The sequence below is a fragment of the Castanea sativa genome, chromosome 4, assembly GCF_040712315.1.
Source record: "Castanea sativa cultivar Marrone di Chiusa Pesio chromosome 4, ASM4071231v1".
Taxonomy (NCBI): domain Eukaryota; kingdom Viridiplantae; phylum Streptophyta; class Magnoliopsida; order Fagales; family Fagaceae; genus Castanea; species Castanea sativa.
The window spans coordinates 40,156,839-40,174,329 of record NC_134016.1 but is presented as its reverse complement, the minus strand read 5'-3'; the positions used below and the strand labels follow the sequence as shown (position 1 = coordinate 40,174,329).

The following is a 17,491-nucleotide window of genomic DNA, read 5'->3' as shown; positions in this document are numbered from 1 at the left end:
GGTACATAATTTTTAGATTAAATTATTATCTAAATTGTACAGATCGCAATTAATCCATCAATGATAATCATTATTAGAAGCCCCAATACAATATATATCATCTTTACCTTCACAGCCTCATCACTCAAATTTAAAATCATACATTCATATGTCTTGCATGTTGATTTAAACCAAACTAAATAACTTCAAACAAGATCACTAAGCAAAAATTGGCTTAAGACCAGTCATGATGAATAGCCATTCATCTTACAAATATAAAGCTAACTTCCAAAATAAAAATACCATAAAATTATTTGAGCAGAGAGAGCAGCTTTTGAACAAAGTTATCAATGTAGGAGTATTCAAGACCTTTGCTGGACAAGAACTCTCTCCATTTAGCATGGTTGGCTCTCACCTCCTTCCCCACTTCACTATCATCATCCATTACAGCTTTCACTGCCTTGCACACACCTTCCCTAGTAAATAGCCCATCTTCCTCACCTTTCTCAACTTCAACTCCCACTTTTAGATCTTCACTCATCAGCCTTGCATTGATAATTTGATCCCCAGCGTGTGGTAGCAACACCAATTGGCACTCAGTCACCATGGCCTCTGATAAAGAACCAGACCCACAATGTGTCACAAAGCACCCTACAGAAGGATGCCTCAGTATTAATTGCTGCTGAACCCAATCCCCATGAACAACCCCTCTTCCTTTTACTCTCTCTTCAAACCCTTCTGGCAATGCAGAGTCAATTGTTTCAGCCTCCATTGGTTTTTTAAGTGCAGCCAAAAAAGGCAAGCCTGTTAGGTCAAAACCCAAAACCAGTTCTTGAAACTGATCTTCCTTTAAAATGCATTCACTTCCAAATGCACAGAATATCACAGTTTTTGCCTTGAAGCTATCCAACCACTTTGCCCATTTCTCTTCTAATGCTATAGTTGGTGGCTTAGGCACTGCCGGCCCTGCAAGAATAACAGGTTTTTTGAATTGTTCTGCAACATAGTCACAATAAGGCCCTTCCATCTCCGTGCAACTTTTGAAACTAATCGCATCAGATTCATTGAAAGACATCAATTGGCGTTCCATGAATGTTATGCCTTTGCCAAATTGTTTCACCCCTCCGAAGGTTAGATGTCGATTTTCAAAAGGAGTTAACTTGATCGATGAAGGTGGGAAACTTGGTGGAGGTTCCTTATAATCAGCAGCTGTAATGGGTTTTTCATCGAGTTTTCTTTCTGGACTTAGCAAAAACCCTATAGTTGCCGGGCTAATGATGCAATGAAGTACCGACTTAATGCCTAGCCGGCGTGCCAGTGCCGGTAACCAGTGAGTGAAATCATAGAATACAAAATGGGGTTTGAGGTCACAAAGAGAAGCTTCAATGAAGGGTGCAGTAAGGTCCATAGCAGTCATGAGGAGGGGATGCATTGGGAGAGGAACATCAGCGGTTGTTTCAGTACCAGGAGGGACGCCATCTACATGTGGAACACTGATTGGGATGAAAGAAATGAGGTCTTTGTGAAGATTGAGAGGTTCTAGCTTAGCTTGAGTTTTGGTTGGCAGGAAAAAAGAGATTCTGTGGCCTCTCTCTGCAAGATTGTTGGAGATTTGGAGGAATGGAATTAGATGGCCCATGGCAAACCATGGGTACATAACTACGTGAAAGGTTTTGTCACTCATATTTGCTGCAAAACAAAAATACACATGAGCATGAGTCAACTATATAGATTTCTCTATCCCTTGATTCCGTTCTTAAAATATGCAACAACCAAATAACAAATGAGCGGTTTTTTAGAGTGGTATTGTGATATTGTTACCAAAAAGATATTTTTTGATGCATGGATAAAAAATGAGTCTAAATCTTCTGTCCCATTTTACCTGCTCCACTTTATACTCTACCAATAAAAATTTGCCGCATGTTTCACTTAATAAATTAAATTATAATATTATGCCTTTATTATTTGTTACTTAAAATAAATAACAATAAATATTTTTTTTTTATACAAGATAGAATTTCTACTCTAACATAATCTAATGTGGCGTTTGGTACAGGGGAATCCACATTACTCTTGGCATCTAGATTCTTAGGAATGTGATTCCTGGGAATCACATTCCTGAGAATCTAGCTATTCCTATGTTTGGTTTCATTGAGAATATCTTAAGATTCCTAGGAATGTGAGATGATAACGCTCGGTTTATTCCCAGAAATCTTAAATGAATTATTTATTTTTCCTATTCTATCCTTAGATTTGAATGTGAACTATCAAGTTCTTAAAAAAAAAAAAAATCTTCCTCTAAATTAATAATGAAAAACCAAATATAAACTATTAATTATGAAAAATTCTTTAAAATTATAGTCTAATATTTCAAAATGACAGGTACAATACAAAAATAACTATTTAAATTCTCAAATGCTTTTATTCTTAATAATAATTTTAAAAGAGTTTAATCCATAATAATTTGTTTTATATTTTATGTTAATTGCTTAAATGATAATGAAAAAGGGTTAAAATTGTCAATTTATAAAAAATACAATTTCCTTTAAGCTTGGGAATTTGGATTCCCACCTGTTTTAAAGGGAATCCACATTCCTACTGAGAGGGGAATCCAGATTCCCCTGGCATCTGATTCCTTAGCGTGATTTGCAACCAAACATAGGAATCTTTAAACATTCCTAGGAATCCTAAAATATTACCCCGTACCAAACGCCACATAAGTGTATATGTGAGTGAAGCTCCCTCCTGGAGATTTGAATCTCGGTCCTTGACCCCACACCCCACAAACACTTATCCTGTGGAGTGACCATCGCACCAAGGGTGTGAGGTGCGGTGGTCACTCCACCAACGCCTCCCCACAACTGATCCTCCACCACCACCTTCACCGGCAATAGGAGCAACAGATCGCCGACGTTGTTAGGAATTGCCGGCAACATCAACCCGACCAGTCACTGCCATCCACCTTCGCTGGGTCCACACCAATTGTTTTCAAATCCAAAACGGTTACCCTTAAAAATCAAAGCGATCTAGAAAAAACACTCTCTCATGTTGCTTTCTTTCTCGCCAATCTGGTCTCAAACAAACAAAACAATGGCCTAAAAATTTTGTTCCAAGTTCAACTTTCATTGTCTGCGAGTGGAACGTCCACTGTCCCATATGAACAATTTATGGACAATGGGTATAAGCCTTGGTGATTTTTTTTATGGAGTTTTGGCAAGCGATTTCATGGATCACAAATAATAAACTCATTCATGGATTTGAAAACAAGGAGAACGTGGTGTGGACCCGGCAGAGGTGGATGGGCGTAACTGGTGGGGTTGATGTCACTGGCGATCTCTTGTAGTTGCATTGGAAAAAGTTGAGGTGGTGGACTGGTGGTGGTGGGAATGTGTTGGGTTTCTTTTTGTTTTATTTATTTAGATAACTAAAATAAGTTTAAGGCATAAAACTAGGTTTTACTTAAATAATTAGACATTTGTCACATTTTTATTTGTGGAGCATAGAGTGGAACAAGAAAAAGTAATAAAGTATCCTCTATTGTTAGTCTAAATCTTCTGTACCACTTTTTGTATACTACTTTTTGTATATCACTTTATGTTCCACCAATCACTACTTTCCATATGTATGATTGCTTTTCATTTTAAATTTCAGTTATTCTATAAGGAAAGTAAAATGAAAACATGACAAGTAGTAAGTGGTGGAACATAAAGTGGTACACAAAAAGTGGTATAAAAGATTTGGACTCCTATTGTTATGATATGAGAACCTCCTATTGAGTGTTGTGACATTTAAAAATCTAAATGACGTGTATAGGGGTGGCAAAATTTGACACGACCCGTGAACCCGACACGACACGACACGAAATTAGCAGGTTATGGGTTGAAGCTTAACGGGTTCGTGTCATATTCGGGTTGACACGGCTAACCCGTTTAATAAATGGGTTAGGTTATTGTTGAACACATAGAACCCGTTTGACCCGTCTGACCCGTTTAATTAAATGATATTTTACCAATATACCCTTCACACTCTTGGTATATAAACTTATTAGTTGTTGTGATTTATTTTCTTTGACATATTGTGATTAATTATTTGTGATATTGTGATATGTTTTAATTTTGAATGATTATTTGTGATGCAATTACTCGTTAGTTCTGAATTTTATATTAAAAATATTTATTTGTTTGTTTTTTCATTAATTATTATTTTTCATTTTGATAAAAGCTGATAAACAGGTCGACACGACTGACACGTTTAATAAATGGGTCGTGTTAGGGTTGAGGAATCTTGACCCGTTTAATAAACATGTCGGGTTAGTGTTGACCTATGTAGTCGAATACTCATGACTTGACACGACACGAACCCGACACGCGAACTCGAATTGCCACCCCTCACGTGTAGGAGGCAAGAATTTTATTCACCCAATTATGAAATCACATGGCACAAAATTTAATAACAAATTTTAAATTGGTGTCATTAAATTAAATAAATCAAGTGTTGACATGTATTTTCCAAGATGACATTACATTGATAAATTAAAATTTGCCACATGTCGTTTGGGCCCATGATAAATAATTTTTTTAATCAAAATTGTGGATAATTATCTTTATTAAAATGAATAAAAATAGAGATAAATGTTAACAACAACAAGTCTTAGTTGACTCTTTGATTTTGGGCCAATCAAAATTTATTATATATCCTCAAGGAGATCAATTAGAGTGGAACTCATCTTAAGAAACCATTATAAATAGACGGCACCCCTTTTATTCTACATCAATTTTTCTAGACATCAAAATTAAATCGGGATAAATTATACCTTAAGAATGCTCCAAAGACATTAAAAAAAAATTTAATTTGAATTTTTCTTCTAAAACTCGAAGTTCATTGGAATCAAGTTCAAAAACCTCCAGAAACTTCAAAAAGCCCTCTACAAATTAAGCCTCTAAAATGCCAAAAAACTTCAAAACAAAAACCTTCAAATACATAGAATCTTTCAAGAACTCCAAAAATATTCAAAGAACTTGAAGAACAACAAATCTCTAGCAAGCTAAAAGCTAGAGATTCATTATAAAGATTGTTCAATCCATCTTCCAAACAATGTAAAGAAGATTTCATGTTTGAATCAAGACTTCGTCTACACAAATTGTGGAATGAAGAACTTTTTAAGAAGATTGAATCATGGGATCATTCTTTTGCAAAAGAATAAAAAAAAAAAAACAAAGAATTGTACTCGTTTATCCATATTTGTGAAACATTATCGATTGTTTGATTTTCAAATTTGAGATTTTGTGTCTGTTTGGGAAAAACTTATTTAGTTTTTTGCTGAAATTTTTTTGCTAAAAATATGCTAAAGTATACTTGTACTTTTGAAAAAAAGAATGAGGTTTTAAAAAATTGTATATAAAAACTAAAAGTTAAAAACTAAGCTTATGTAAGTGCACAATTGCACCTGGACCCAAAGACAATCACGGGCTCAGGCCCAATGAGCCTTAAACAATAAAATTTGTAGAGTGTGGGTTGAAACCTAGGTTAGAAGTACTGGGAGCTTGATAACAGGCTTTTATAAGCAAACACAAGTAAATAACGAACGATAATGACAAATGGATCTCCTCGGACTCGAGCCGAGGACTACTTCTTTATTATCTCTCTTTCTTCCTTCAAGATTACAAGTTCTTAATTTCTTTCTTAGTTTTCCGATCCCCTCTTTCTCTGGCCTTTACCCCCCTTTTATACTTCATTCCCTGATACTTTTTGAACAGTGACTAGAAGTTTCCACCTCACTGTTCAGGGGTCACCTCCCCATTAATGCGGCCAGGGAGGTAGGTGCAGAGTCTTTAATGCGGAGGTGGCAGCCTTTATTCTTGATATTTTCTTTAATACTGGTGCATCTAGAAGATTCAGGATGTCCCCTTTTATCCACTGGTCTTTTCAGAGTTGTGCTTTGACCTTCATAATGAAACTTTGAATTCTCTAGGGCTTTTCCGAGGAGAAGCTCGTCCTCGGCTGTATCCTCGGACCCTCGGTGTATGGGCCGACTCATAGAGTTTAATCCTGGAGCAGGTCGGCCCTCCATGTTACAGCCCAAAGGCCCATATGCCTACTTGGGTCCTTTTACTCCCCACAGCTTATATGCTCTAGCTAAACAAATGCTTTGTGTTTGCAATGTGTTATTAGATACTTTTTAAAATTTGTAACATTTTAATTAGAATTATAAAATAAATCCATTTTAAATGGAGGTGATCAGTGGCAAAACCAAGATTTGATTTGACGGGAGGCAAAATTTACATTTGACATATGTACATTTATGGATATGTTAGCAAACATGCATATTCACATAGTATTTGAGGTCATTTTGAAAAATAACAATTCATTCAGGTAAATACTAACCGGTACTCGATTGCCAAAAAAAAAAATTCACATTAAAATAACGTATTCATTATATTATATTTATCTGTGAGGGATTTATGCACATGAAAATCTTTTTTTCAAAGTCATAATTCTACTTACAAATGAAAATTAAGGTTTTCAAATGTTAGATAGATATCAAGTACAACTTAAATAAATTTTTATTCTTTTAGCAAAGTTATTTTGTAGATCTGTTTATTTTAGCTTATCATGTCATCTTATTTTTATCTTTAACTATTCTATATATATATATATGAAAAACCCACCTTATAATTATATGAGGAGGGCTTTGGTTTTCGCTTAAAACCCACCCAATATATTATTAACCATTTATTCATATATATTTGTCTGGCAGCGTAATTAGTATACGTAGTAGTAATTGTAAATAAGATATTTATCCAAGTCTTCGTCCATGGTGAAAGGTATAAAAGAGATAACTCACTCATCTTAAGGAATCCCTCAATGGACTAAAAGCTTGAGAAGGTAGTTCTTCTAAATCTCGTTGTACCTAAAATCATATACAAAGTGCACAAAAACTCAAATAAAGCCAACATCACATGCTAATTAAAAAAAGGTTTTCATAGTTTAGCATTTCACGTATCTATAACATCAAATTTTAGGATTATAATAAAATGATTAAATTCATAATTTTCTAACAACTTAATCTTTTAAGACTATTGATGATTTAGCATTAGGAAATATTCACAAGTGTTTAAGTTTAGGTAAGGGAGTCTAGCCGTCTAGTTCCACATGTGAGACGGTGAGGGAATGTTAACATCATAATTATATGAGTAAACAATTCACTATTTACTAACTTGTCAAAAAAAAAAAAAATCACTATTTTCTTATTTCTTTAAGTTTTTAGGACAATTGAGAAATATTCAATAGTGTGTAAATTTACTTGATAACGTAGAGTGTAGGGGTATTTATGAACCACATAAAAATTCAGTCTAAAGAGGGAAATCAGAGACGGAGCCAGAACTTAGAATCAGGGGGTGGCTTTGCTGCTGGTTGTGTGCAGTGACTTTGGCTTCTATCTCTGCTGTTGCTTAGCTGCTAGCTATTTAAAGGGTCAGATTATTTGTTTTGAGTAAAATTGGTTGACGAGGCTTACTTTTGTTTAGTTTTACTATTGGTAAATTTGTTGTTGGACTAATTTTTTTGGGCTTGTATATTTTGTTTTAGATTTGGTCTTTAAAATGAGAAAAATGCTAGAGCTACAAAGTTTTTTACAAATTGCTGATGTGATAAGTGATTATAAGTAAAAATAATGTAAGTGGTAGGCCTAAATACGAACCAATAAGAATTTGTTATCTTAACAGTTTGTAAAAATATTGTAGAAAAATTTATAATTATAACAATACTCTTAAAAGAATCAATGATATTATTAAGGTGGCAAAAATGTAATTTTATAAAACAAAATTACTAAAATTAGTATCCACATATATATAATAATATATTTTTAAAAAAAATTTGGGGAGTCAAACTATCACTCCGTCCATGAGTGGAATCTTCTTAGAGATAGTATAGATTAGTGGTTATAACTCTTGTGGAGAGCTTAATTTGATAAAATTATTTAAATATAACCATTTAATCAATAATAAATTTTAAAACAGACAAATTTCAGTTACAAAATTGGTTGTAACCTTTTTATTGGAAGTAAATTTTGATAAATTCACCATTGGATTACATCTTCTTCTTATATCCTCTATGCTTGCAAAATTTTTAGAAAATTAAAGATGAATAGCTATGTCATTAATAAATTTTTTAAATTACAAATTTTTGTAGTTTAAAATTATGCATAAAATATAAAATTATAGATAATATAATAAATAATATCTGATTAACATAAAATTTGGCATGCATATTAAGGGCATAAAAAATATGCAATTTAATAGTTAGATTTTTAAAATATGTGATCATAATGTTTATTTTCAAAATATTATATATAATATTTAATTTTGTAACTAAATTTTTTCTCCAAAAATTAAACCAGACGCCTACTTTAACTTAAACTTGTTTTGACAATTCATGCAAAAGAGAGAGATGCAATTAATACTTGAGAGAAATCAAGCCACATTATATGGGCTTGTGATGATTCCTGAGAACGTGGTGCCCGTGTCACTTGTGTGGCTACTGTAATGCCCTTTTCCTTGCGTAGTACTCTTCATTCAACCATGTTTATAAATCGGTGGAACAAAAATAAAACATAACTCCGACGATTGTTACGTTCAAGTGATTTATTGAGAAAGATCCACTGTAAAACAATGAATTATAAACTTTGATTAAAAAACACAGGCTTTTTGCAAGCCTTTACTATGAACCTCATCAATTTAATGTTCCATCCATCGGGAAATTTCTGTTAACAAAAAAGATGTCTATTTACCAAACAAAGCTATAAGAGTTTATTCATATATAAAAAGACTCCTAAGATGTTAGTCTCGTCGATTTAATATTTCAGTAGAAATTTATTTAAACTTAACCAAAATAAGCGTACATCAGCTTCACTAAATTAACTAAAATTTTAAAGAAGATAGTCTCGTCTTTACATATAGTGTGCCTCTATTCTCGTTGCATTAAATTTCAATATTGATAAAGTATTGAGACTGATGTATGTGTATAAAAATAATAGATAGCTAAATTAACAAAAGTAGAGATTTTTGGATTAGTTTAACTAAATATTTGAAGAGACTAATGTGAATGTTCTAATAGGACAAGTATTTATCTATCATACTTTATATTTAAATAAATATGAATAAATCATAATTAAATAACTAAAATAAAATTAATATATGTGGGCCACATTAAGTCTTCGAATGGAGATAATTTTACGTTTCTCATTTTTTTTTGAGAGATAATTACAACATGCTGCTAACTCCGCAGCTCGAACCCTTCCCCCCTAGACCTCCAAGTACTTGTGCATGGGGATGTGCCAATTCAGTTACAAAACCTTTGGCTACGTTCCTCACTTGGCTCGTATGACAATTAAATAACTTAATGAAGGATAGTCATTGTAATATGGCCATAACATTAATCATACCTTTTAATTGTGTAATGCTTCCACTAAAATAAAGAATTCAATGCACCACTACTACGCACTCTTAGTATGATAGTCACTCTACAAGTATAAATACTTATGGGAGAGGGGGTAAGGGCTGAAATTCAAGTGTCCAAGAGAGAATTTCACATACGTACACATAGATTAGATTATAGTAGAATTCTATCATAGATTTTTTAATATAAAAAAATCCAATACACGAACTTATAAAGGTGAGTAATACCTTCCATGTATAACAATGTATGGTACTTTCTACGTGAATAGTTTATGAGCCATTAACTTTTTATGAATGACCACCTATTAGCCATTTGAGTCCTCCTTTATATTCCCTACACACACACACACATATATATATATATGTATGTATGTATATAAAACACAAAATTTATACATATACTTTATGTGCACAAAATAAGTATAATGTCTTCTGTTCCATGGGGTCTTTGTACTATTTGGATGTCAAACCTCTAGTCATGAGATCAACAATCATTAGCTTGGTAGCAATATACTCTGTGGGCACATTTTGTTTTTTAACATTCTCTTTAACTCTGAGATACTTTTATGTTGATATGCTTAATTACTTCGAGTTCCATTTTTATTACTGTTGGAGAAGAAAACTACAACTAAATTATATCACAAAAAATATTTTCAAGGTCTTGATATGGAATTGTTATCTTAAGATCAATGATAAAGTTTCTTAACCATAACGTTGTTTTGTAGGTTCATAGCATGCAACAAATTTTGCCTTCCGTAGTAGATGAAGCAACAATTGTTTCTTTTGTAATTCTCCAAGATATAGCACCTCTAGAAAGAAGGAAAACATATTTTAAAGTAGACTTTCTTGTGTCTAGTGTCTACACATCTGGAAAAATCAGAATATGAATAACCCATCACCTCCAATTGATTAGTGTGCTTATAAGTCAACTTGTAATCCTTAGTTCCTTGCAATTACCTTGTAACCTTTTTTTCACAGCTTTACAATACTCCAAACCAGGGTTGCGTTGATATCGACTGTTAGAGATATATTAGCCCATTAGCATAAGCCCAAACCTAATTCTACTTTGTGTGCAAGCCAAGTTTCCTACTTGTACTAGAAGTCTATTAGTTTAGGGTTTAGTCTACTATATATACACATGTTATGATTCATTGTAACACAAGATTTGTACTACACTCTAATATATTATTGATGTAGCCCTTTAGGGTTTCCTCCGTGGATGTAGGCCGTTAGGCTGAACCACGTAACCCTCGTGTGTTATTGTGTTCTATACTTTATGCTTTTGCTTCCACATCCATACTAGCATATTCAACATGGTGTATCAATGCTAATATTTAACATGGTATCAGAGTTGCCTTCCTATGGCCATGGATTTCTGTCCTTACGGTGTATTAAGAGCAATCTTTGTCTTCCTTGGTGTTTCTTCGTTGCGTTCAACTTCTTTGGTTTTCCACTGCTGCCGTCAAAATTCTCCGGTATAGTCATGTTGCCGTTAGAAGTCGCATCAACACTGCAAGACCATTGCCTTTCTCAAGCCACCGTCACAGAGCCAAACTTCATTCAAGGGATCTTTTCAACCTAATCAAATCTCAAGATTTCATCAAGTTTCCATCTTGAGTTTGAGAGGGGGTGTTAGAGATATATTAGCCCATTAGCATAAGCCCAAACCTAATTCTACTTTGTGTGCAAGCCAAGTTTCCTACTTGTACTAGAAGTCTATTAGTTTAGGGTTTAGTCTACTATATATACACATGTTATGATTCATTGTAACACAGGATTTGTACTACACTCTAATATATTATTGATGTAGCCCTTTAGGGTTTCCTCAGTGGATGTAGGCCGTTAGGCTGAACCACGTAACCCTCGTGTGCTATTGTGTTCTCTACTTTATGCTTTTGCTTCCGCATCCATACTAGCATATTCAACATGGTGTATCAATGCTAATATTTAACATCGACCAAATAACCAATTGCAAACAGAATATCAGTCCTTGTACAGACTTTTGCATTCAATAGGTTAGCTACTACACATGCATATGGTATGTTTTTCATTTTTGTTTGCTCCAATGCATTTTGAAGAGGCTAGAAACTAATTAATTACCTCAAATATGTCAAGTTGGCTTGATTTATATAGATTTTTGAGTGTCTTTTGGTGTTTTTCGACAATTTATGATGACAACGACACTTGTTGTGGTTAGACTAGGATTTCTAGAGATTTAGAAGGTAAGGGGTGTAAGAGGGTCTCAAGGGTGTTTAAGTAAACAAGACTTAAAAAAAATTTATTTGTTTGTGATTTTGTTGTTTCTTGGGCATTACATTTTTGTCACAAGACTCAGAACCAAGGAAGTTCTAACCACTTCCCAAAAGAGCTACTCAAGTTATAATTGGAGTTCCTCATAATTGTTTTTATAACTCAATTTGCCCAATATTTGATGTGAGACTCAAGACATGCATATAGAACACCTAGTTATACAATCCAATCCAATTCAATTCACACAATTTGGACCATAACATGAAATTTCTGGTACTAGTTCTCAAATTGATATAAATAAACCTTTTAGTTTTTGCACCAGCTTAATTAATGCATTCTTATAGATTTCTAGGCACAAAATGCATTTTTGGAGAAACTTTAGGTGCTTGTATGACCCTTTAATGTGTTTGGTTTGATGGAAAACATTTTTCAACCATGAAGAAAATATTTTCAAGAGTTTAGTGGCATTTCGAAAAATACTATGTAAAACTAGGGGTGACGGAGACCAAAAACTATCGATAATGGCAACCAGAGATCAAGAACATTAGTTGGGGGGGGGGGACGGTTGAGGCGGAAAATGATTTATAGAATATAAAAGTATGCTAGGACATATGTGATTTGATGTTAGGAACATATGTCAACATTTTATGTAATTGGCTAATCTTTTGACAAAACTCACTTTACTTGTATTTGGGTAGATCTAGGATGTGTTTAATACTTCAAGGAACCTTGTTTCAAGTCCAAGTATTGAAACTATGCAAGTTTGTCCAAGATTCAAGTGTGAAAAGTGTTGTTCATTAAAGCTCGACAACTAGCTCGACAACTAGCTCGACAGCTAGCATCTATCGAGACTTGAAGAACTGTTCAAGCCCGTGGCTCGACAACAGCTCGACAGAGGGTATCTATCAAGATTTATGAAACTCATATTTTCGAGTCTGTTTTTCATCCAATCCGTAATTGTATGTTTGAGCTTTCTTTTTTCACAACTCTAAACATATATAAGGATTATTTTAAGAGCCGTATTAGGTTACGCATTGCCAAGAACACAATTGCACAAGAGTAAATTGTAACCGGAGACCTAGTTTACCCTAGTTCATCTTTCTCGTGAAGAAGCTGTTGTGTTTGTGCACTGTAGGGTTTTGTAACCAATGAGCTTCTTGATCTTCATCGTGTGATGAACTGAAGAACTTTGCAGCCAACAATCCTTCTCTAGTTGGTGGTTGAAGTCGCGTACTGGGATCCGCGCAATTGGTTAGTCACGTACTAGAGCCGTGCAATACAATAAGAGATTGTCACTACAGAACAAGTTCAATTAGGTATTGGGGTAAGGGTTCAACTGTAGGTTGGTATAAGGTACTGGGATACCTTTACTTGTAACCGCTTATTTTGATAATAGTGGATTTTTGGGAGTGGTGACCTTAGAATCACTCGATGGGGTTTTTGCCGTATTGGTTTTCTACATTCGTAAACAAATCATCGTGTCAATTTATTTTCCGCTGTACTTTAGTTTATTGGTGATTTGTTTATGCTACTACGCGTTTGCATATTAATTTGATCAATTAATAAACTTGACTAATTAATCAATTGATTTTTCACAAGGGGTCAATACGTTTTTGGCCTATCAAGTGGTATCAGAGCAGGCACACTCTGATTAGGGTTTAATCTTTGTTGTGAAGATCCATTGACCCCTGTTTGTCATGGATAGAGGACAGTCTCTTATTGTCCCTCCTTTATTTGATGGAACTAACTGTGCATACTAGAAAGTACGCATAAGAGCTTTCTTGCAGTTCTTAGATGAGAAGGTGTGGCAAGCTGTAGAGATAGGCTGGACTAAGCCTAAGGAAGTGTTGGTCAATTGGGATGATGCTAAGATCAAGGTGGCAAAATTTAACAGCAGGGCATTGAATGCGTTATTCAGTGCAATCACTAATGAGGAATTCAAGAAGATATTCTCTACTGAAACTGCTAAGGAAGCATGGACCATTCTCCAGACAACCTATGAGGGAACCAAGGTTGTCAAGGATTCGAAGTTTCAGAGGCTTACTACAAGCTTCGAAGAGATTAAGATGGAGGAGGATGAGTCATTTGATGAATTCTATGTCAGGCTCAAGGACATAGTGAACTCAGTATTTAATCTTGGGGAAACCATTCCAGAACTCAAGATTGTGAGAAAAATGCTCAGATCACTACCTGAGAGGTTTCATGCAAAGATCACCGCCATTGAGGAATCCAAAGATATTGATAAGATTCCTCTAATAGAGCTTGTTGGAAATCTACAAACCTATGAGTTGGGTTTGATAAGGATGGGGAAATCAAGCAAGAGTAAGAGCATGGCATTAAAGGCCAAGAGCAGTAACACTGATGAATCTTTCGATGATGAATATTCAAAAATGAAGGCCTACATCACCTGGTAATTCAAGAAGTTCATGAAGAATGTCAATGCAAAGGGCTTCGACAAGGACCGTAAGCAATCCAATTCTTCTCAATTCAAGAACCAAGACAAAAGGAAGAAGGATGCAAGGGATGGCGGTCAGTACACTGTTCCCTCAGGACCCAAATGCTTTGGGTGTCAAGGCTTCGGACACCGAACTTGAGGATGATTTCGAAAATAAGGATGACGGAATCCTGAATGCCTTCATCGCCATTGTCAATCCTACTAAAGGGATTGTAGAAGATGTGGAAGAAGAAGAAAGCTTGGTGGAGTTAAAATTTGAGAAGATGGATGAGCAAGATAACGTCCATACAGCCTATGCAAAGCTGTACAAGGTCTTTAAAAAGCATGGGAAATTGTATAGGTTGACCACCAAGAAGCTTAGTGATGTGGAGCTTGAGTGTGAAAAGCTTTCCACTAAGTTTGATGAAGCCAATCAGACTATTGGAGCACTGAGGTTTGAGAACAACTTCTTGGCTGAGAAGACCAAGAAGCATGAGGTAGAACTATTCCAAGTCAGAGCTTAGCTGGAAAGGACTTTAAGTGCTAAGCTCGATGAAATGCTCAGTCTTCAGAAATCTGCTTCCGATCGAACTGGTTTAGGGTATGATTTCTCTTCTCCTAACATTGCTTCTACTAGTACTACTGTTTTTGTTCCTCCTAGTAATAATGTTGATATTGAGAACACTAATGTTAGAACTGATTTAGCTAGTGAGAACATAGACAAAGGGAAATCCATCTTAGGAACACGCCCTAAGCAGGATAAGAAAGAAGCTAAAAATCCTAGGGCTAAGAAAGTTAACTCTCAAAAGCCTAAACAGAAGAAGCAGCATTTCTGTCAACGACATGATCGCATTGGGAAACTAGAATCAGTTTCCTTCCTCTCTTGCACCTCTTGGAGATCTTCTCAAATCCCTCATGTTCCTTTCGAACTTACGGGTTCAATTCTTCCCCTTCACTGCCGGTTCAAGGCTTTGCTCAAAGGAAAGATTCTTCTAAGGTGTAGAAGGAAAATGGCTCCAAGTGATTTTATCACTTCTTTTCTTTCTCCCTATTTTTTTGATTGCATTACTGTTGTGTTTTTGCTTTCTTATTTTTGAGTCAGTCTAGTTTAATGCATTTCTTTGTTTTGTTTATTATGTTTTTGTTGGTTATTTTCAGTTTGTTTATTTTGTTTTTTTTATAAAAATAAAAAAAAAATTGAAAAATTTGAAAAATACAAAAACAATGTGTGTTTGTGTACATTGGTGCTTGTGCACCTTGGATGGTCATTGAAATAAAGTTTTCTAAATTTTGTATCTTTTGTAGCTTAGATGAGCATATCTATGCACAACTAAGCAAGTGAGTTTTGTGGCTCTTTGTTTGTGATGAGTAAGGTTAAGTAATCTTTTGTTTGTACTTGTATGTAGTTGGCTAATCCTTTGATAAAACGCACTTTACTTGTATTTGGGTAGATCTAGGATGTGTTTAATACTTCAAGAAACCTTGTTTCAAGTCCAAGTATTGAAGTAATGCAAGTTTGTGCAAGATTCAAGTGTGAAAAGTGCTATTCATTAAAGCTCGACATCTAACATCTATCGAGACTTGAAGAGCTGTTTTAGCCCGTGGCTTGACAGCAGCTCGACAGACCGGGTATCTGTCTAAATTTATGAAACTCAGATTTTCGAGTTTGTTTTTCATTTTATCCGTAATTGTATATTTGAGTTTTCTTTTCTCATAACCCTAAACATATATAAGGATTATTTTAAGGGCCGTATTAAGTTACACATTGCCAAGAACACAATTGCACAAGAGCAAATTGTAATTGGAGACCTAATTTGCCCTAGTTCATCTTTCTTGTGAAGAAGCTGTTGTGTTTGTGCACTGTAGGGTTTTGTAACCAAGAAGCTTCTCGATCTTCATCTTGTGATGAACTGAAGAATTTTGCAGCCAACAATCCTTCTCTAGTTGGTGATTGAAGTAGCGTACTAGGATTCGTGCAATTGGTTAGTCACGTACTGGGAGCCGTGCAATGCAAGGAGAGATTGTCACTATAGAACAAGTCCAATTGGGTATTGGGGTAAGGGTTCAACTGTAGGTTGGTATAAGGTACTGGGATTCATTTACTTGTAACTGCTTGTTTTGATAATAATAGATTCTCGGGAGTGGTGACTTTAAAATCACCCGGTAGGGTTTTTTGCTGTGTTAGTTTTCCCCATTCGTAAACAAATTATTGTGTCAATTTATTTTCTGCTGCACTTTAATTTATTGGTGCTTTGTTTGTGCTACCATGCGTTTGCATATTAATTTGATTAATTAATAAACTTAGCTAATTAATCAATTGATTTATCATAAGGGGTCAATACGTTTTTGGCCTATCAAAGTGTAAACAAATTTTTGCCATATTTTACAGTCAACGAAAAATTGATTTCTAGTTTAATTACCAACATTTTCAGTCACCCTAAACACCCACAAATGCTTAAAGTATTTTCCAAAAATTATGTCAAACCAAACACAGCCTGCAATGCATTTTGTGGATCTCACATTCTAGAGCATAAATAAGTCCAAAGTAAGGTAAAAATGTGACTTCTCATTCTAATTGGAACCCACCACACTTTTCTCCCTATTTTTCTTCCTCTTTTAGTTCTACGACTTTATCCTCCCAACCCAAAATCATAACAACAACAAAATTCCAAAATCACAACAGCAACAAACAGTAACAAAAATCTCAACAACCAAAAAGAAATCCCAAAGTCATAAGAAAAAAAAAAAAACCCAAAGTCATAAGAAATGATTGTTGGTTCGAGTAGATAAATTTGAAAGCCAGTTAACATTTGTTGAAACATGATCCACCTTATGAACATTGAAGGCGCATTTTCTCATGTTACTATCTCAACCACGTATTTTATATATCATTTCTTCGATTTTGTTTTACAAAATACATAAACTCCAAGTAGGAACAGCACTAGGAATTGGAATTAGGTACAGGTGGTTTTACTGTTGGTTGTATGCGGCGGCTCCATCATCTTGCTATGCTATTTAGCCGCTGAGGGTTTTTATTATTTTTATTTTTAAGTGTCTTTGATGGGTATTGTTGGGTAATGAAAAAATATATTGTTTAAATTTTTTTAAAGGGCCAGATTGTTTGTTTGTTTTTGGTGAAATTGGTTGATTAAGCTTTATTTATTTATTTTATTGGTAATTTTTGTTGTTGAGCTAATTTTTTGGGTTGTTTATTTAGTTTAGATTTTAGATCTATACATTTTTTATAGCCATTAAAAGAAGGAAAATACTAGAGTTACAAATTTTTTTATAAATTACTGATGTGGTTAGTGACTATTGTTATGTAAAATAGTGATGAAAGTGGTGGACTCAAATGCGAACTAATAAGAGTTTG

General features: G+C 34.5%; 1 protein-coding gene across 1 annotated transcript; it reads right to left on the bottom strand.

The window, feature by feature from the left end:
• Window positions 1-289: 289 nt before the first annotated feature.
• Window positions 290-1,663, bottom strand: LOC142630531 (cyanidin 3-O-galactoside 2''-O-xylosyltransferase FGGT1-like). Its single transcript, XM_075804519.1, has one exon. It carries the CDS (start codon window positions 1,661-1,663, stop codon window positions 290-292), a length of 1,374 nt encoding a protein of 457 aa, XP_075660634.1.
• Window positions 1,664-17,491: the final 15,828 nt, after the last annotated feature.

Bases quoted from the DNA above. Each gene is read 5' to 3' on its own strand.
- LOC142630531 (XM_075804519.1), bottom strand. From the start codon at position 1,663: ATGAGTGACAAAACCTTTCACGTAGTTATGTACCCATGGTTTGCCATG.